General features: G+C 37.9%; 1 protein-coding gene across 2 annotated transcripts in view; it reads right to left on the reverse strand.

The window, feature by feature from the left end:
• Positions 1 to 834: 834 nt before the first annotated feature.
• Positions 835 to 22,894, reverse strand: part of LOC135215395 (ADP-ribosylation factor-like protein 4C) — a 145,859-nt gene continuing 123,799 nt past the window's right edge. Inside the window, exons 1-5 of one of the 2 annotated variants that reach the window (XM_064249990.1) lie at positions 16,933 to 17,357; positions 11,807 to 12,763; positions 10,479 to 10,652; positions 9,534 to 9,602; positions 835 to 3,599 (exon numbers count right to left, since the gene is read on the reverse strand). In XM_064249990.1, the coding sequence (XP_064106060.1) occupies positions 3,408 to 3,599; positions 9,534 to 9,602; positions 10,479 to 10,652; positions 11,807 to 12,268 (897 nt within the window). In that variant the 5' untranslated portion in view covers positions 12,269 to 12,763; positions 16,933 to 17,357 and the 3' untranslated portion in view covers positions 835 to 3,407. Of the gene's footprint in view, positions 3,600 to 9,533; positions 9,603 to 10,478; positions 10,653 to 11,806; positions 12,764 to 16,932; positions 17,358 to 22,894 lie in introns of those variants that run through there. The other variant, XM_064249991.1, reaches the window with a different exon arrangement.

A 22,894-nucleotide genomic window follows, 5' to 3' on the forward strand; every position in this document is an offset into this window, starting at 1 on the left:
TCGTACTGAAGCAATTTTAATGTTCCTTTAGGATGACAAGAACCAAAATAGCAGTATGCATGGTCAGCTGTCAGATTTCATGAACAATGAAAAAATTACTTTCTGCTGTGGTAACTGGGATGTTCACTACCTTATTAGACCCAATTTCTTTCGTATCTTTTGCTCTGGTATTCTTCTTTAAATTTCCTGCCAGGATATGAGTTGTCCCATTCATTTTGTAGGGTTTCATCTTGAGAGCCTAGTCTCCTTTCATTTTTAGCATTCGCATTTTCAGGGGTAAATGTTTATTTTTTTTTTTTTTTACAACAAATGGTGCTTCTTCAATGGTGTTCTGTATAGATGAAACTTGTTCCCAAGCTCGAGAAGCCCACAGAATCTTGCTTAACCAGTAGTCTCTACCACAATCCAGTGGACAAATTTCGCCCTCACTAAGATGCCACAGTCTTCGGTTTCAGAATAAGTTCTGGGACAAATTTTGGTAAAAGATATTACTTTCTCTTATAAGCTTTCAATTTTTTATAGGCTAAACCCCCTCCAAAATAATAGCTACTACGATATCTTGCTAAAGAGACAAGAAAAAATACCTATGAACTGTCTTCAGAGCTGTGTGCTCATTGTCAGGTACGTATAAATTTAACAAATAAATTTTACTTTAAAAATAGGAAAGAGATCATTTTTATGAAGTAAAAACCTCATGAGAGTACAAAAACCACAAGAAAGTAGACTAAAGGAAGAGAGAAAGAGTAATGAAAACAGCTAAATGTAAGTCTAGGTCGAACGTTCGTGACATTCAAACATATTTTTCTTACACATAGGACGCAATGAAAGACAAACTAGCATAAACTGCAATTTAATAATGTATAATGGATTACATGGTGACTTTATACTCCGTAATAATGATGATAATAATAATAATAATAATAGTAATATCCAAAATGACAGACAGTAACAGAAAAAATAAGTATAAATAACTTAATAGGAACAAAGTATAAAATGTCATTGCCACAAACAATGTGACCTTACACGTAAAAGTCAGTTCTCATGCGAGCTTCATTCTGGAGTTACTCCATTCTCAAAATGGAATCTCCGGGTAACGGCTAAAGAGAAACAGGAACAGTACAATAAAAAAAAAAAAAAGACAATTGGGTAAAATTTTTGTACCATGAGAAAATAAGAAAGTTTCATCCTTCAGAGCGGAAGAAACTTTGATTTGTATCTTCTTTTTTCACGTAATAACCACCAACTTTTAACAATCATGGGCGCGTTGTCTGTTAAGCCTATATAAAAATGGTAACCTCTCTGTACTATAAAAAATTATCTGAATTTACTAAAATATACAAAATAGTGGCCTAATTACTTCTAAGCGTCTACTAGGACCTACAGGAAGGCCTTAGATCCTGGTTACTACGAGGTGAGTAAAATACAATGAATCAATTAAGACTAGCTCTAGACTGGCAAGAATTTCTGTTTATTTACACAAGCAACCAGTCTGAAGCTCTTTAGACCAAGGTGGTTCGGGGAATTAAGACACGTGGCAACGCCCATTAGAAAATAGGCCGATTCTCCATCGTAGGTTTCTTGAAATCATTTCATGAATTGGTGGCTTGACAATAAATCTTTTTTCCACACTAACCTTCAGTAAACGTTTTGTTTATTTTGTCTGCGTTCATTCTGTGACACATTTGTCCAAGTGCACAGAGGGAGTACTATTTCCAATAGGAAGATTACCTTGGCTTCATTAGGGTTTCTCAAGATCAGTCGAACTATCACAGATACCGGTCTGAGAGAACGCAAAACTGAACGAATGAACAAAGGCAATGTTTATCAGATTTCTCACAATCAACAGATTAAAATCAAATGGAAAAATATGAAGACATAGCCAAACAGAGACCCTTTCTAGGTGACGATAATGGTGAACAACCATGAGAGGAGGAGAATGAGCGATGCTAAATGCTAATAACCATGGAATTTCGTTTTTGTCAAGAGTGGGGGAATGTTGGCTGAGAACCTAGTCTCACTTTTTTTTTAAATAACTAACCTGAGGTTGAGTCAGTCGGAGGAAATTTCTAGTGATGGAAGGGAGGAATGCTACAAGACACACTCCAGTGGCGAAGGTTCGGCATGACTTGAATTTATAAGAGGTCGGGGGCTGTACTTATACACGTGAATGGGTGGGAGTTATACATGGGTGGAGAGGCTCTTTCATGAAGAATAAAGCTCTATTACAACGCATCCGAGTGTAGTATCCTCGTCTGCATCCTTAAACTTTTTTAGTGTAATGGTGTGGAATGAAGAGGAGTAGAATGGATGTGGGGCCTGACCATGAAGGTAACTATGCTTATGATGATAATGATGATGATGGTGAGATGATGATGACAGTAATTAAACCCCGCTGAACTCACTTTGCACACGCGCACTCATGCAATTCCTGGCAGACATGTAGCTGATGATGTAGAGCAGATCTCAAAAATCGTCTCCACAAACGATGAAAAACGTGAGTTTGACAAGTTTTGCGAGCATTACCCAACTGAGGGAAGGTTCTACGGCCCTTCTTGGTTAGCGAGATGAATTTACCCTATAGCTCAGAACTACTTGAATTGATATATAAAAGAACAGGTTTCTTTGGCCTACTGCTGTTATTTGCCATTTGCCTACTACGAGCCCAGCTGGAGTGTTTTCTCATGGTACACCAGCTGGGGGGTTCTCACCCCAATGCCGAGTGACCCAGCTGGGATTGTCCCCACTTAAACCAACGGTCTCGGTTCGCCTTGGCTTCAACACATTTAAGTGGGAAAAAAGATTTTTCTCGCGTTCACCAAGAATGCTTCGCCCATTCACGCACGAGCAGAGGAAATTATCCTATTAAAAACTCGAGCGGACTTGTCTCAGACGCACACACATACACACACCCCGTTTCCAACAGAGTAGCACATCACGTGTTGTTCCTGCAACGCCAGATCTTCCTCAGTCAACTCCACGATACGACGATATCTGACGTTCGTCCGCAACAACCCCCTGACGAATATGACTAAGTCCATCTCATTCGGCTGTCTCGTGCATTCCTTCTTCCTTGTTTCCGACGACAGGAATGAGTAGCGAAATAAATATACACAAAAGACAACACACACACTTGGAAAAATCCTCTCATGACGGCGAGAGACATTATATCCAGTGAAGAAGAGCGAGGGGAATATAAATATATAAATCTTCCTTTCGTGTGAAAGGCTAAAGGTTTCTACTTCTTCCTCTTCTTAGTTTTCTTGTACATTTCCCCCTTTCAGCTGCTCCTCCAAATCTCTGTATGTACAAAAACTCCTCTTCTTCTTCTTTCGCTGCTCTCGAAGAATAAAAAAAAACTCCCTCCTTGCTGAAGGGATATTTTTTTACCCTATCGGAGTCCTTTCAGATCAGCGCCAACGATCCCTCCTCCGGGCTTCCTGTCGGACCTTGTCGATAAGGGTCCTAAGGGTAGCCATGGCATCGTCGAGCCCTTCCCCGGTGAGGGCGCAAACTGGCGCTACCGCCCACACCACGCCCATGGCCTCGCCCAATCCCAGGCTCACGGCTACACACTGGGCTGAGCGAGCATGTATCTGGTCCTGCAATGCAGAAAAAAAAACAAGTTAATATAAATACTGAACACAAATGAGTTAGTTTCAATTTTAACTCTCACGCAATTTTTACAGAGAGAGAGAGAGAGAGAGAGAGAGAGAAGAGAGAGAGAGAGAGAGTTAATATTTATAAATACTAAAAACAAATGAGTTACTTTCAATTTTAACTCACACGCAATTTTTACACACACACACACACACACACACAGAGATCTTGTTTTTCCCTGATACTACATATCACGAGGAATGAAATATATATAATAAGATAATGGCTTTTTGATAAAGAAAACAAGTACTTATTAATGAAAAGTAAACATTGCAAAGCAACAGTCCGTGTTGGATGCACCAATGTCAACAATGTCGCGCAATTTTTACCAACACACTCACACAAAGCCGTCGTAAGTCCCAAGATTCAGTGAAAGTGACATTCTGCTTGTCGCACCAGTCTATCCCATTTTTACGTTTGATTGCGTCAAGAGAAAATGATGAGTCGTACAATACCGACATGTCAATATTAGCAACAAGATATTCAAGTAGCCCACCACCCTCCCTCTCTCTCTCACACACACACACTCACATACTATATACACGCAACCACATACCTCACAAAGGAACGTCTACATCTCACTTTCTATCTCTCTCATACACACTCACATACACACAAACATATACCACCACAAACGGACGTCTAAATCTCTCTCTCTCTCATACACATACACACACACACATCCACACACACAAACACACCCCACGAAGGAATCCAACACACCTTCATACGAAGCATGAAAAAAAAAAAATCCTGTGGACCTCTGGGAACAGCGTTAGCATGACGTCATGGTGAGACAGCTCAGCGCATTTGCACATAATAGCTGTTGATGACATTTCATTGTTACCTCAAGGCATGAGTGGGTAAACAACATTCGGTGTTAACCATCACAACAGTTGAACACCACCAGGCTCATACACTTCTTCACCTGACGACTATAACCCCCTCCTGACCCCTCAATCCTTGCTATCACCACCCCACCCAACCCCACCGGTTTCAGCATATCTCTCCCTTGAAAACACTTCTTGGACTCTACTCTACTCTAAACTCCAGTTACTGAATGACACTGCTGATCACTGGTTATAAAGGCAAATCTTTCTTGTTCGTGTGCAACTTCATGCTATTTCGTTTTGTGCTTCAGTTGTTTGAAAGTTATACATTGTTTATTGTTGTTGATTCAGTGATTCAGAATGTTCGTAAATGCTTTAAGAGTTAGTTCTAACAGCAAATATAGACTCAGATTTTTGCAGCAGCTATAATCATGATTGCATTTGGTGTATGTGTGTGTGCTTGTGTGTATAAACTACACACGAAAACGACTTATCAATTCATATCGCTTCCTCTAAATAAAACACAACAGCCATATCAACGATGTCAATCCAAGTAGAAAAACGACCGACATTCTCCCACAAAGAGCAAAGACATTCTTATCGTACCTACGCGATGCACTATTTTCATTATCATTTTTATTTAACCTTTCCTTTCAACGACGTCCTCCCACGAGCTAAGCCTTGTTCCCACACGCATAGCTCCCACAGTTGCCATGCCCTCCTCCCCCACTCCAAAGCTCGGCTTATCTTTGTCCTTAAGTGTCTAAAAGTGGCGCCGTTCCAACCCAATGAGAGAACAGTCACCCGGCAGTCTCCAAGGCGGAGTTCCTTGTAACGGCTCTTCATTGGTTAGAAACGCTAGACCTAAAGTTATAATAACAGTTCTTTTATGTCGGTGACTGTAAATTAGACGACGTCACAAATATACAGGTATTTGGAAAGATAACTCTACTTCGTCTTTCTCTTATGAAACGGGCAAGTTTGCATAATAAACACTGATTTGTGGACATAGTAGAGTTTGCAATTAGACTCATTAAAAAAAAATCTTATCCAAGAAATTGTTCACCTTTTCATTCTTTCTACTCAGGTAGGAGTTTTTCTGATGTAAAAAAAAAATATAGTATGTGACAGACAGACAAGTGGGCCTTTTTATTTCAGCATTATTCACGGGGTATATAAAAAATTATAGTCACCGCTAATCTCTTTCAGTAAAAAATTTTATTATCATGACTCATTGTCTCCCACTCGCTAACGAGTTTCATCAGCTTCTCTCTCTCTCTCTCTCTCTCTCTCTCTCTTCTAACAAAGCCGCATTTTTTATTTCATTCAAACGATAACTAATCTTCAAGTATAAAATTATGTTGTAATAATAATAATAATAATAATAATAATAATAATAAATAAAAGGAAGTTCTCTCATAGGTAAAACCGGAACTCAGATACGGAAGAAATGCAATTCTCAAAATGAAACTGACAATCCCCTTGCTCCGCCCCTAACCCCCAGCCCCGTCCAACTGGGGAACCATGTACAAACAGCACATAATTTCTACCTTGTCTCTAGTACCATAAGAATCCACCACAAGCTCCTCTCATCAATATTCACGCCATGGTAAGCAAAAGCAAGCATTTATTCTTCAGCCACATTTCTTTTCAATCATTTATCCCAGTAAGAAAAGAATAATAATAAAAAAAAAAAGCCACGTGGAATGGCTATTGCAGCATTGCCAGCGAAGTTTCTAATTAAAATAATTTACCGCTGTACTAATAAATTTTCTTTCTATCTGGCACGAGAACAAAGTGGCAAATGTCTCTTAGTCTGATTGTCAGTAAGAATTGTGAACCAGAGATCCAGTATTCTTCGGTAACATTAGCCTTTATATCTTTATTTAAAAAGAGATATATTTTGCGTGGATCACGTCTTAAAAAACTTCAGATATATTCTTTTTTAAATTACTGAATATCTTGTAAATTAAATTTAGAATTGTAAAAATAAATAAATAAGTAAATACAATAGGAAAGTTTACGATGAAAGCTGCCCTCGTCTCTCTCTCTCTCTCTCTCTCAATGGACCAATTTGCCGAAAAGGACGTGTGCGTCTATAGAATGGAACCCGACCTTGGCCACAGTGTCGATTGTGCTTTGGCTGAATCATTCATAAAGGCCTTTTGTGAAGTCTTTCGAACCATTGGCTGGTCTGCTTCGGCTTCCAAGTACGGACTTAATCCGTGTCTTAAAATTGAACGAGAAAATACTAAAAAGCTATCTTAATCTTCTCTATCTACGGTGGCTTGGTTTTAACGATTCTAGTTACGTTACTATGATCCCACCATAGCGAGTGAAATATTGGAAAAAAAAAAAAAACGAAAACTCACTAGACCTAGTATATAGAGGTGAAGTTATCAGCAATCAATGCATCTTTACATAACGAATTGCGTCAAGAAACGTTCATGTAAACCAGAAGGACTTATTACTTCCATTCTTGACTCGAATTGGCTTGGTTTTAACTATTCCAGTTACGTTAGTATGATCCCACCATGAAATGTTGAACACGAAGATATAAAAAATTAAAGCTCACTAGACCTAGTTTGTAGAGGTGGAGCCAACAGCAATCAATGCATCTTTACATAACAAATTACGTCTAAAAACGTTGATGTAAACCGCAAGGACTTACTATTACTTCCATTCTTCACTCGAATTGGTTTCACCTAAATTCCACGAAATCGTTATTATTCGCCTAGAACCGGATGAGGGCATGAAAATAGCACCACGCCAATGACAAAAACCTTCACCTCAACTACCGCAATTGAATGCAATTCAAAGCGAGGACGTCAAGGAACACCAAATCTAGCCCCCAATTTGTTCGGTCACAATATTCCTAATGAGGATGTCCATTAATACGCCAATATATAAAATTGCTTTTACAGGATCAATATCTGAAGATAAACACGAGACTAACAACAAGCACATCATGAACGAGAAAGCAGGAGGTAACACCACCAGCAGTGATGCATGTCTTCATTGAATGAGTTACATCACCGAAGTACCCACTGCAAGATCCCCCCATACCAATCCAAAGCTCTTTAGGAGTCGTTAAAAGGCCTCTGTCACAATGATCACTCAATTCTCACTCGCAAGCAGCAGGCAGCAGCAGCCATTTCGCTGACAGACCACCAAGATGGAGGAGAATGGATTCAACTGACCCTTTACTTAGTTTTTCTTACTTTTTTTCTAATATTTTACTTCATTTCTAACTTAGCTATTATTGATACATCGTAAAGCATATAAATTTGCATAGGTACTCTCATTGTATGCATATTAAACGGCTATGTTGAAAATAACTAGGACTAACTTCATCGCGCGGTTGGATTTCGAATCATGACAACGTGGGACACCAACATTCTCTCTCTCTCTCTCCTTCTACTCCCAGTATGAGTCGGAGAAGACAGGGGCTGATCCCGACCCCCCAAACCCACGATCCCTCCCTTGGCATCCCGTTTTACACCCACTAACCCACAAAAGGTCGTCCATGGGTTTTCCTTCATTGCTTGTTGCCTCCAATTCATACCCGGCTTTTACCCACCCTCCCTCTAGTGGGCAGGCCATCTGGGCGAATCCCAGCAAAGGAGGGACAAAGAAAAAAAGGTGGAGAGAGGAGAGCATTATACCATCCACGTTTAGACCTGCGGGCAGCCAACAGGATATGCCCATCATCTTAAATTCAATAACTTTACAGCAGTAGTAAGTAGCAGGAGCTTGAACCGCTGGACCCGGGAGGGGGGTGGATAGGACTGCTTTCGTACAGCTGGTGGTCACCACCGCAGCAGCATCGCCACGTCTTCGTGCCGACGATTACCACGACCAAAAGTGCAAAAGATCAGGTGTGCGTGATGCTGTTACATTAAGATCAGAATTTTCATTCTGGCTTAGTTTTTCTCGCTCTAGTCACAGAGCAAGTCACCTTTGCCCAACACGCCTCCTTCCCCTTTTACTTACTCATATAAGGGGATTACCCAGCTGCACTTCTTCTTTTTTTTCCACGCCGTTTTTGGTTTCCTCATACCAAAGAATTAAGAGGTCAAAGCACCACATTGTTCACCTATGACACATTACTGCAATTTCTATACTGACTCTGGTATCATTTGTTTCAACAAACTTCAGTCTAGACTACAAAAAAGGTTTCTCATTAAAGAGTTGTCATAACTGGCCACGTAGTCGTATATGAAATTTGTCTAAATGATTTACCATTTCCTGTTACCTCCCTTTGAAAAGGAGCGTGGTTCGCCCATTTGAATAGCTCAAGTCCCCTTTACCTACAAATGATATGTCTTAAGTTTGGTTGAAATTCAACAAGTGGTTTTGGAGAATAAGTCGAAAGTATGAAACGTTTAAGCCATGCTTGTCTACGTATGAACACTTTCATCAGGATGAACGAAGAAAAACATAGTTGAAGGAAAAGGTATTACAATTCTTACGGGCAAACTGTATGCAAATCATCTAGAGTTAAGTCTATGACTCTAGGTCGTATTTAGGTTTAGCATTTTCGTGTGAACATTTGAGTCCTTTGCGAAACCATCACAAAGATATTTTAAGAAAATTAACAGACAAATCTTTGATGAAATATATTATATATATATATATATATATATATATATATATATTATATATATAATATATATATATACACACACACTTATATATATATAATATATATATTTAATATATATAGTAAAATATATATATATATATATATATATTATATACTAAAATAATATATATAATAAATAGTATACTATATATATATGAAGACTGCAAGATCAGAAATAGTCTCACCAGCAAACTACAGTGCTTGCACGGACTGCAACTTCATAGCAATTTTTTTTCTTTTTATAGGGATGACTGGAATATGACCTAGAAGACACAGAAAGAAATTGCGTTCATTTGTACGTTTTTTGTCCCTTGTGATAGCAAGAAGTATGACCAGTAATATAACCAGTCTCTCTCTCTCTCTCTTTCTCTCTCTCTCTCTCTCTGGCTTTATAATCTTACCTGAAAGTTCGCCAGCACAAGGAGCGGCGGTGAGGGAATTCCTAACTGTACCGACGAAGCTCGTGACTTCTGTGGAAGAGGAAGCAATTATTCTTTAGACTGTGTAACTTTGGAAGATAAATACAATGAAAAAAAAAAAAAAGGTCACGTTATTTCATATTATTTCAAGAAATAAAGGTTACTAAGTCGAACTATTATTCGTTGTTGTCTCGAAGCCAAGATTAAAATGCTTTCTTGCTTTTTAAGGGAGTTTCGACATGCTGCTAAAACTTCAGGTTAAAATAAAGCCCGAGATATAAATGGAATGTCATTAAAAATGAAAATAGTTTCTTCGTAAAACAAAAGAACAACGCAAGCCTTAAACTAAGCGTGCTTTGTTTTCTCGAAAAAGAACAAATTTTTTACTTAATAGAAAATAAGACTGAGACGAGAACTTACTTCCAGAAAATAAGACTGAGGCCAGAACTTAATTCCAGAAAATAAGACTGAGACCAGAACTGACTTCAAGAAAATAAGACTGAGACGAGAACTTACTTCCAGAAAATAAGACTGAGACCAGAACTGACTTCCAGAAAATAAGACTGAGGCGAGAACTTACTTCCAGAAAATAAGACTGAGACGAGAACTTACTTCCAGAAAATAAGACTGAGACCAGAACTGACTTCCAGAAAATAAGACTGAGGCGAGAACTTACTTCCAGAAAATAAGACTGAGACGAGAACTTACTTCCAGAAAATAAGACTGAGACCAGAACTGACTTCCAGAAAAATAAAAATAAGACTGAGACCAGAACTGACTTCTAGAAAATAAGACTGAACAAGAACGTGCTCAAGGAACAAAAGATCATTAATATCCCCAATACGTGACTGGAATCTTCCATTCGAGAAAACAAAAGCAAAAAAAAAAAAAAAAAAAAAGTACGAAACTTCTCTGCTGCTATCTTACCTTGAGCACTCGAGCAAGCTCGACTCGTGCTTCTTCCATCATGTCTGGCAACGACGCCGAGTCCACCACGAATACTATGCCATCGGTGGCCCGGGTGTAGGATGACCACAGGGGTCGCAAGCGCTCTCCGCCACCTACGTCCCAACACGACCATCTGTATCCACCGCCCCACACCTGCAAGGAAAGCGACCACGCAACTACTATTACAGATCTTTTGGAGACTCGGTAGACTGGCGCGAATTTCGCCATAACGGTTAAATGCAATAGATTTTTTTTTATGGAAGAAATTTTGATGCTGAGGTGACATTGACGATGAGGATAAGCGGTTAATTAAGAATAATATAGTTCATACGGATGCAATGCACAATACTTTACAGAACACACGCATATATATTGTATAATATATGTATGTATGTACACATGTATGTATTATGTATAAATATATATAATATATATATACACATACGTATGTATGTGCAATTATGCAGTACATGTATAGCCTATGTATGTATGTATGAATGTGCATATATATATATATATATATATATTATATATATATATATATATATATGTATATGTATATATATATATATATATATATATATATATATGTGTGTGTGTGTGTGTGTGTGTGTGTGTGTGTGTGTGTGTGTGTGTGTGCGCATGAACTAAACTCAATAACAAACAAAGACAGCAAGAGACAAAGATAAGATGAAGGAACAGAAGAGGGATATACAGCAAGTGAAGAAAGAAAGATACAAAGAAAGAAAAAGAGAGAGAGAGAGAGAGAGAGAGAGAATTTCGGATCAAGAGCCTGGGTCAGCAGACTCCGGATACGAAAAGACTGGAAACTATGTCCCTTGCACAACCTTTCTTCCCTGCCAACCCTTTCTTACTACGGCCAGCCACAAGGGTTGCAAAACGTCTCACAGTGACCCAAGTTGTAATGGGATTAGAAAGTTATTATGGTCTTTGCTCGCATGCCCTAAGTCTGGGCATCTTTGTCTGGAGCAGTTGTATTACCATGGAGCATCGAGCAATTTTGGAACCTTAGGAATTTAAGTAATAATTCTCTTCTAAAGATGACGTTTGATTAACTACATTAGTATGTTTTTAGTTCTTGAATGTATGGCCAATGCGACAATTAAACCCCCTTTATACAAACTAAATCATAAATGTATGTAAAAATTGGGAAAGATAGTTAAGAATATGAAGTAAACAAAGATGTGGTACATGGATAGTAAGAATAGGGAAAAGTAAGTCAGAAAATGAAGTAAACAAAGATATTTCACACACTCACGCACACACAAAACGTAAATCCAACTCACCTTTTCGTGGTTAAAGCCAATCGTGGGCGTGGTGGCTACGTAGCATCGATACTTGAGCCGCGTGAGCACTGTCGTCTTGCCAGAGCCATCCAGCCCCACCAGAACAATGTGTTTGCGTCGCTTGACGACGCCCTCCACGGCCTTGGCGACCCCGGCCTTTCTCTTGGACCAAGAATCCATCCTGCCCAAGGGCTTGCTTGGGAGCACGGCAGCTGTGAAGTCCCCCGTGGTGGCGGTTGTGTAGGGATGTGCCGAAGGAACAACGGAGTGGTGGTACGCGGAGTTCCGCTTGGGAGATGGCCTGAGAGCCGCGCGGATTCTCTCTCCCGATGTGACTGGCCTTTCCTCTTCTTCTTCTTCTCTTTGCGAGAAGGCACGCGCGGTCTCAGCAAGTGACCCCGTGCGACTACTACTACTACTACTACTACTACTACCGCCCCTCCGACTCCTCCTGCTGTACATCCAAAAAGTCCTGTTCGGCGGCCGCCTGCTGCCTCGTCACCGAGCAGATAAGATATCCAAGGTCGCCTGGCTGTCTCAGATTAATGGATTTATCCTCTTCCTTTTCGTCTCTCGCTTTCGTTTGGAATTCCAGCGTGCAAGAAGACGGACACTGTAGGCACTGTGTATATAACAGTTACAATAGCTGACTGCAATGAGTGTATCTCGGTATTCTATTTGTAAGATGGCTGGTAAGGTAGTGATGACGTCTAACGCGTGAGTTTTTTTCTTTTTTTGTATATAATGTTTGATATGACTTGAGTTGTGGTAGTTGTGAATAAACAGTGATAAGGGTGAGGTTCTCAGGTTGGGATAAGGCTGCTTGCTTCTCCTTTCCTGAAAAACAGGTCGAAAATCGTTGATTGTCGATAGTTCGAAGAGTCGTTTGAGTCCAGAAAAAAAAATTCTTGATGAAGATATAACTATATATATCTTCTTGTGTACACCTTCCAGTTCCTGTTAAAAGAGAGGAAAATTATCATTAGAATATTGCTTAGCTTTTAAAAGTAAATAAGGAATTTGCACTATTTTAACTTTTTAAAATAAGTAAATAAGAAATTTGCACTATTTTAACTTTTTAAAATAAGTAAATAAGGAATTTGCACTATGTTAACTTTTTAAAATAAGTAAATAAGGAATTTGCACTATTTTAACTTTTTAAAATAAGTAAATAAGGAATTTGCACTATTTTAACTTTTTAAAATAAGTATATAAGGAATTTGCACTATTTCAACTTTTTAAAATAAGTAAATAAGGAATTTGCACTATTTTACCTAAACCAGTCTTAATTACCCACATGTATTAAGATATGATTTCATAAAATAATCTTTCAACTAAGACAATACGACGACTTAAGTATACATAGTACTAAGAAACCTTGTAATATTGACAAATCGTTCATTTTGTTACTGATATCAAAACCTTTATCTTAAAAAACTATCATTTTTGACAGAACTTCAACGCCAAGCTTTAAGGCATAAGAGCAACATATCTGTATTGCAAGTTTGCAACTGCAAACTCTAATCTACTCACACCATTCATGAGTCACCCCGTACCTGCATTCAACAATATATTTAAAAAAAAGTCGCCTGGTATGAGGTGGTACTACAAAGAGCATGTACAGTCATGCACATCCCCGCACGTGCGTATGATCTAGAAGCTAAATAACACCAGAAATAAAATCAAAAATACATATTTAAAAAGAGGTCGACGAACAAAAGAGATCAATGAAATTGGGAGCAGAGAGAGGGGTGGGGCCTATCACCTTGGATGTCACGGGGATAGAGAGAAGAGATTTAGGGTGAGGGAGGAAGGAGTAGGAGGAGGCTGAGACCAGATTCCTTCCGTCGTGTCCCTCTCCCTCCCCCTCCCTCTCCCTTATCAATAATCTTGTCATGGGTTCGCCATCCGGCTTGGTTTGCACAAGGAGATTCAACCGTCCAGAACAGGTTTTTAGGGCTCGGTGACCTGTGTACAGGTCGCTGTCACCGTAAAGAGAGAGAGAGAGAGAGAGAGAGAGAGAGAGAGAGCTGTAAACAATCCAATGGTCACAGGTACTCGTAGCATATCACCGTCATCCCACACCATGAGAATTGTAAGCACGGTCTATAGGGATATCGGCCGTGATTGTAAGTACTCTGCCATACCCACATCATGTTCCCTTTATAATAGTTTACAGTCTGTGAGGAATCTATTTGAAAGGCAGCAACAATCTAAATAAATCCCTGCCGTAAACTTTAAAAAGTATGTGCAGCTCAGAGAGAGAGAGAGATTTTTATCATTTATTGGATAATGTAACAGTTAGTTAACATTCTCTTGACATTTATTTAGTCACCCTTATAAACATACATACATATAGTAATATATATAATATATATACATATATATATATACATATATATATATATATATATATATATATATATATATATATATATAATATATATATATATATATATATATATATATATATACATATATATATATATATATATATATATATATATATATATATATATATATATATATATATATATATATATATATATATATACATATATATATACACACACAGATGTCAGTGCGTGTGACTATCTCACTGACAAGATTTTTAAAAAGGTTCCTCCAACATGGATTTATAAGACTTCGGAAGAGTCCATCACAGAGAAAGTTAAAAGAGGATTAACAGAGGAACCCGAAAAGAGACAGACAGAGAGAGAGAGAGAGAGAGAGAGAGAGAGACTTGATATGTGCTACCAATAGACTCTTTTAGGCTTAAAGGGCTCCATGTGCTCCAGTCAAGGGAAGGAGGCTATTTTGATGTCGAAAGCAGACATCTATTTGAAAGAGCACATAGACCTATACGGAAGGTTTCGTTTCCTACAAATAGTGCACTCCTTAGCAGTTTCCTGTGTGAACATATACGCTTGTATGTGCATACGTGTGAGTAAGAATACATAAATTATGGTTCCTCGTATGCGCGTGTACGAACATTATAAACTGTGAAGTAAGTGTGCTTATATTGAAGTGGAAGGTTTCCTACATGTATGAACATTCTCTTCCTGTTACCGCTATAACTCGCAAAGCAAATAAAGGACTTTAAACTGGTTTTCTGTTAATAATTACTGAAATAAGTGAAACAAAAGACCACATTGATGGGTGAAATAACTGTCACTTTTAAATGACAAGATACGATAAAATTACTAGATTTAAACAGTTTATCTCAGCCGAATCATAAGAAGACGGCTAAAAGCGTAAACGAATCAGTTCTCCGGGAGTAAACATGTAAATTGTGACTGATATTATAGAGTATAACTTTTCATTATACGTACACATTCAAGGAGATGCTAAACAAAGTTAATTAATATTTACGCCCGCACGTCTAAGCTTAAAATACAAGTCTTGGGGAAAACGAGTTTGCGTATAAAACTAGCCCAGGGGTCAGTAGGAAGAAAAAAAAAAATAAGACGGAACTTTCTCTCGTAGGATGAAGAAGGGAAAGAAAACGGAAAGGAAAAAAGAAAACGGAAGCATAAAAGTGAGAGTTGAGCGAGCATGAGGCAGATACAAAGATGGACAAATCTTCCTAGATCCTGGTTCTCACCTGAGCTTTTTCTTACGCTCTCTGGTTTTGCCAGTCATAATTACTGGCTCACCTGAGAAGTTCCGGAGCAATTTGGTTGGAGATAATAATGCGTAGATGGCCATGTCTCGTTCTCTGTCTTTTACGTGCTCTCAGCATGTCGCATTAATGTAGTGATTATTTTTTTGGTCAGTGTGTTAAATACAATACTCAAAGATCTTTGCGGGAAAATTGGTTTAAACCTTAACATCCTATAACGAAACCTTTGGAAAAAGATAATGGTCATTATAGCTCCTTTGGAGAGAGAGAGAGAGAGAGAGAGAGAGAGAGAGAGAGAGAGAGAGAGAGAGATCGTAACGAACTATTAGAGTTAATGGTTTGTTGCATTGGCATCGCCGCAACTTCGGTAACTGACGCTCAGAGAAGAGAGAGAGAGAGAGAGAGAGAGAGAGAGAGAGAGAGACTGTAACGAACTTTATAGATTTAATTAATTAATGATTTGCCTGAGCTACCACCGGAATAACTTCGGTCACCGACTTTGAGAGAGAGAGAGAAGAGAGAATGTCACGCAATAACCTTCCAACGAACTCAACCGAACAGCCATTGCACGTGCAGCTGCATATGAGCGTGATCGAACGCACCGCTGATTATCCACAAGATGATTAAAACATGAATCATGTCACCCCTTAACGAATGCACTCAAATGAAATCAAGGAAGACACGATAGCTAGCTGCAGTGATATTCGCTTAACCCGAATACATACATAAATATACTAGAGAGAAAACAGTATCAAGTTCTACCCGTTTTCCTCGGGCGTGACGTTGTAGGCCAACTGGCCTAGTAGCTCCTAGGAAAATAAATGAATAATATATTCTTAAAAGAATGTTTATATTGAGGAAATGGAATTATCTGTATCATGTTAATTCAAGCACAGCAATACTGAATCAAGGAATTAAGACCTAGCCTAACTGCGTAATGTATGCAGGTTTACAGTGAGACATGTAGGCCAAACACACTTATAGGTAGTACTATATTATTATAAAGAAAATAAAAGGTGTGCTGATTGTTCATAAATTTCAGTATAAATGTGTATTATACTTTAAAAAAAAACTGTTATATAGAGGAAACTTTCCCTATGCAGAGAAATAGTTATATATATATATATACCATATATATATATATATATATATATATATATATATATATATATATATATATATATATATATATATATATATATATATACGGAACATCACTCAACATTATCCCATTTCACGATTTCATTATAGTTACGCAACCACAGGTACCCATATACCGTGACCACTGCTTCCCCCCCAACACTTCACCCTAAAATTAAGTCAGCGTAACAGCCCTCGAAATTCCAACATGCGTTTCGGATTACTAGCCTCTTCAACCACCTTTAAAACAGAACACTTCTCTGTTTCATTTGTAAAGTGACTTTTGTTGAGAGAATTCTAAGTAACGCTGAAGAGTTATCCCTTTATTCAGTAAAAACATTTGTCTATCACTGAGTTAACTTACCTACTACACTTATTGCCTGCCGAGAGGATCTTGTCTATAATCCACTAATAATAAAATAAATATCACACAGTGAATTATTAGTAGCTTCTTAATGCGTCAAGTCTTGGAGAAATACGAAAACCACCGTCTTTCGAGTTCACTTATGGACAAGCGGGGTACGCGCTAACCGTCGCCGTTCGACCTTCGAGCGCGACCACGGACAAACGCTGACTGAAGCGCCGTCGTCTCTCGTGTCTCGTCGTCGTTTCCTCCTCCTCTTCTCGACGAGTCTCGTCGAATCCAGTCAGCTCGTTCCACCCTCTTAAATCAGAGGCTGTCGATAAATGCGCCACTCGCCAGAAACTCTGACTGTCTAGCAGGGAGGGATGGTCGGACGGGGGAGGAGACCGAGGAGGTTTCACAGCAGACACCCACCCACCTACCAATCGCGGGTTGACGGATTCTTATCTTTTTTTTTTCTCGCCGTCTATTTGGGAGTCGTCCACGCGGGACGAGGTCTGAAGAACGCTGAAAACAACCGGAGATGATTTGAAGTTGAACACAGCGTTATCGGAGTCGGGGGGACAATCGGATAAGGACGGTGCCACAGGGGGAGATGTTATCGCCCCGCTTGATATCAAGTTACCGCCAGGCATCACGACCTTAATTTAATCTCTCTCTCTCTCTCTCTCTCTCTCTCTCTCTCTCTCTCTCTCTCTCTCTCTTGATTCTGGCCACTTGATAAGATGGGATGCAATGAGTAATCCAATGCACTTGGAATATGAAACACGTATATTATTTTTCCTGGTTCCTGGTTCCAGCGTGAGAAAGATTGGAAAGGGAGGGAGGAAATTTTCTCATCCGAGAGGAAGTTCCATGGAAATAAAAGGCCAACCCTTTCAAGACAAAACACCTCCACAAAGCGCATGCCTTCAAGACCGCATCTTTTTACCACCTACAGAAGGCGATAGGTACCATGACGTAACACCTTTGGGTTCGTCACGAATACGTCACAAACCAAGGCTGCGCTCGGTGACGTCATCTGGATTCAGAGCCGTTACCCCCACTGACCCCACGTTAATCCGACCGCTGTAGGACATTTCTCTCTCTCTCTCTCTCTCTCTCTCTCTCTCTCTCTCTCTCTCAGGACGGAACAGTGCAAGTTTAAACAGCAATGCATTGCACGATTCAACCGTCACTTGAATGAGAGTTTCTGTACGGGTGCCAGCCCAGTGCCCATGTGGCATGAGTCATGCCCGAACGGCCTCGCAAGGATGAAATTAACGTTTTTGCGTGGATCTGTTAATATTCTCACTCGTATATTCGTTTTATGTGCATTCCCGTTTCTCCAAGTTATCACTTAAGGAATTAAAAATGACTGATGTTATGTCTTTGAGTAAAATAAATTTTATGTCACCGTGTTTCCTTGTTCGTCAAATGATACATTTCCAAATATGACAATTTTGTAATGATAATGGAATGTTCCATTACGCCCCCTCGCAGATAAGATAGCATGTAAGATAGAATAACAATATGACTGATTAATTTGACTGATAAAATGTTAACTTTCAAGCTCTGATGTGTCACTATGCCAGTTCATAAGTAATTTTTTTGTTCATCAAAAAGTTTGTTTTTGTTTTTTTTATGTTCGTCCTAGAATAGTATTTTGTTAACTTTACTAAGTAACTTTTCTTTAATTTTTTATTATTTTGTTGTCTGGATATCATCTGTAAACAATTTACTAAAGTTTTATCTTTGTCCTTATCTGCAAGTATTTGCAACCAGTTACGTGAAGTTTTATAACACGTAATGCAGAACACTCATTTAAGAAGTTTTAGTATAGTTTATGTCACTAATATTACAGCTATGATGTCAGCATTACTCAATACTCGATTCTTGCAAGCATTATACCAAGACATTGCGTCAGAATATCTCCAACAGTCACTGCAATATGCATGTGCATTGCTGACATATTTCCATTGTCCTTCGAAAGGTAAGCTTGTGTATAGGCTGTGCTTGTTGGTTGCTTGGGTCCTAGTCCCAGGGGCTGTCTTCCCACCTGTTGACTTGTCACGTAAAAAAATAAATTAATTAATAAAACTCAGGTGGGTGTCACTTGTAGTAAGAAGGTTTTAAATAAAAATTACGGACTGACGAATGGCTACTCGCCCTTATCCTGCCCTCCAGCTTTCGTCGTGTGTTTAAAAAAAACAATAGACTATTTTTTTCCTTCCTTCTCGTAGTGAATTTATTTACCTGACTGTCAGTCGACTGCTACAACCGCAGATGGAATATTGGTGAAAAGAGAGAGAGAGAGAGAGAGGTGGTTGGGGGGTTGTGAGAGAATTTAACATTAACCGACAGGAATGGTCAATATTCTGTTCAATCATATTCTATCAAATAAACGACATCAGAAGGGCGTCGACGAGGGAGTACATACATCACAGGATGAAACCATTCGTCAGATACTACTTCCTCAGCTCTCTCTCTCTCTCTCTCTCTCTCTCTCTCTCTCTCTCTCACACATCATTATAAGTACTTGGTTGGCATAAGCTTCAACTAACTTTTCGCATAACCGAATTATTGGAATGAAACCTTGATTTGAAGTATAAATAAAGTATACAGGTTAATAAAATTAACGCTAAGTGTTCAGTTATGAGGAAATGTAAGACCTCCCCTAACACACACACACACACACCCTCTCTCTCTCACTCTCCGCGAGGAATGAAGCAATGTAACTTTCTGAATTTATCTACATCCTATCAACTTCTCTAAAATGCAAACCATTACTTTTTAGTGCAATCAGGTGTAACGACAATCATCTCGCCGCTGATTTCATTCCTTAACCACGAGCATATTCTGTCAACTGAATCGGATGTTCTACTGTTTATCTAAAAATTTCCTCTGAACAGTAGTATATAGTAGTTGTAGTAGCAGGTGGGTTTTGCCTTTGTAACGGCTCCGAAGAAGCCATGAATGTGACAGCGTTTTCTCATCGTCCAAGACAGAATATATACATCGTCGAGGTACGAACCCTCGAATTGAAGACACCCACTGTCATCAAGGAAGCAAATTAGGATGAGGAGGGGGAGGAGGAGGAGGAAAGCAGAATGACTCATTCTGTCTGTTTCTCGGATTATCTCTCTCTCTCTCTCTCTCTCTCTCTCTCTCTCTCTCTCTCGCGGAACGTCAATGGTCTTCCTTCCCGTCGTATTTTCGTTCTCTCTTGTTTGCTTTGCTTTTTATATCCATCGTTTAAAGTTTTAGCAGTTTCTTGTTCACTCGCCTCTTTCTCTTTGCCCTATTATTCTTGTCCTTCTTTTATCTGTCTTCTTTATTTATCTGTCTATTTCTCGTTTATTTTTGTCTTTTCTCGTTTTTCTGCGTCCTCTGTTGGTTATTGTCATCACTATATGGTTTCTAAGCCGTTTTTAACCTTCAGTTTTCTACTTTTCTTCAATTCCCCCTCCTTTCTTGACTTTGTTTATATATTTATTTATTTATTTATTTATTTGTTAGTCTTACCAAAAATATCACTTTTATCAATATTCTTCTACGACTTTTCTTATACTTATTTTCTTCACAAATTCCAACTACTTTCTATTCTTGTCGCCATTATTACTGGTAAGAGTTCTTACCTGTTCTTAGTTTCAATTGGGATTAGTTCTTTTTAATGTAATTCTTCACATTGTGTAAGTCATAGGTAATATGCTCCCCTTCCTTGCACGCAATGTATCATTACATACATCTTTAAACTTTTTATATTTCACTTATATTGTTTTCTTGTGCGGGAATATTTATTTTTAAATCTGTGTGTGTTTGGGCTGGCTAGTGCGTAAGTTTTCCTTCCGTGATCAAATTGACGTTTTTTTATGCTTACTCGTATTTTTTTTCACTGCAATAGATTTTATTATTGTAATTTTACTCTCTCTCTCTCTCTCTTCATGTATCTTGTTTTCTTGTACGAGATTTTTTTTTACGAAATCTGTGTGATGTTTTTTTTATGTCTATTCGTAGTTTTTTTTCACTGAAATAGATTTTATTCTTGTAATATTACTCTCTCTCTCTCTCTCTCTCTCTCTCTCTCTCTCTCTCTCTCTCTCTGGGAATAAATGTGCGTGCTTGCGTAAATTTGTTCTCGCACTAGCTAACACATTTCTTTGTAAAACTCAAGAACAACAGTGAAAAATAAAAATAAAATATCTCTTCCTGTGTCGTAAGGCTGCAATTCGCGGATGACCGAAGTATGTAGGTCTTTCCTACTGAGGTAAGCGAAGATTGAATTAGCCGGCTTTATACTCTGTAAAAACCTCTCGACTTTCTATTACCCTTTTCCTAGTGTATCTATTTAAAACACGTTTCTGAATCTCATATCTATGAACCTTCTCGACTTTCTATTACCCTTTTCCTAGTGTATCTATTTAAAACACGTTTCTGAATCTCATATCTATGAACCTTCTTAGAGTACGTTCATTCAGCTTTCCATCGAGAATATTATACGCGATTTCCCCTTGAGGTCTTGAATTTACTTCTTCATAAATGAATTTAGTGAATTCGACCACGTGTCAGGTGAATTTCGAGTGAGCAGGAGCGTTCAAGATGAGATTAGATTTAGTAATCCTAGAGCGGTGGTTGTTAAGCTTTTTTTTTAATGCATAGATCACTTTCCAATCAGCTGAAATAAAAAGAGAAAAAGCTAAAATACAAAGTTGATAAAATTTGTATCGATAACAAGACCCTATTTTTTTCAGGAAATTAAGAGTAAGTTTGTCTATAGCTCAGAGGACTACTGTAATAATAATAATAATAATAATAAGAATATAATAATAATAATAATAATAATAATAATAATAATAATTCTTTAATAATATTATTCTTTACTTATCTATTTATTTTATTTTTATTGTTATTGATTTTATATTTTTTGCAGAAAAAATCATGCGTATATATATATATATATATATATATATATATATATATATATATATATATATATATATATATATATATATATATATATATATATATATATATATATATATATATATCATATATATATCTGAATTTCCTCGCACGAACTTTTGTTTCAATAAAGTGTATTTCATTATCGGAATTTCGAGCAGCTATATTTTCCCATCAAATTCCTAATTCTAATTATCCTAAACATTCAATACATTTTCCATACATCGTGAATGTAATGCTTAGCGATTTATTTCTTTAGATGATTAACTTTCTCTTCCGCCGCCTTTCGTCATGTACTTGAAGTATACGAGTTGGATTCTTCGGAAACTTCGAAAATTACTATTCTTCATTATTTCTACGGTTCTCAAACGTCATAGTTTGCTTTTCCGGTCAGATCTGAGTTTCCTAATCGGAGACACATGCTTATGTTACTGTTGTTTTTCTCACTCATGTTTTTATTTGTTTATTTGACATGTCGTATATACGAATCTGTATTGTCTACATCCTCTGATATATGATCCGTAAAGTCAATTTCCAATATCATATAAGATAACCTTTCTCTGAATATTAGAGTAATGTGAATTAAATCTTTTGGAGCTTTTGGCTATGATAAAACATGTTAATCAAATGTTCGAAGGGGTATACCAACCTATAATTTTTATGGTATTTGATTTTACGTTCTTTTTATGGTATTTGATCTTATGTTCTTTTTATGGTATTTGATTTTACGTTCTTTTTATGGTATTTGATCTTACGTTCTTTTTTATGGTGTTTGATTTTATGTTCTTTTTATGGTAATTGAATTTATGTTCTTTAAAGAATATTTCCTTTCAATTTGAGATTCATATTGACAAAATTTTGTGTTTCTGAATCATCTCGCTATCCCTTCCACTTCCACAAGGTTCCTAATGAATCTAAGTAAAGTTTTTCGTTTACCAGATTTTAACCTGAAATAACCTGTAAAAATGATCAGTTTATATTGTCGCACCTTAAACTCCCACTAATCAGGAAAATGAAGTCT

This window comes from Macrobrachium nipponense, chromosome 5, assembly GCF_015104395.2.
Source record: "Macrobrachium nipponense isolate FS-2020 chromosome 5, ASM1510439v2, whole genome shotgun sequence".
Classification (NCBI taxonomy): Eukaryota; Metazoa; Arthropoda; class Malacostraca; order Decapoda; family Palaemonidae; genus Macrobrachium; species Macrobrachium nipponense.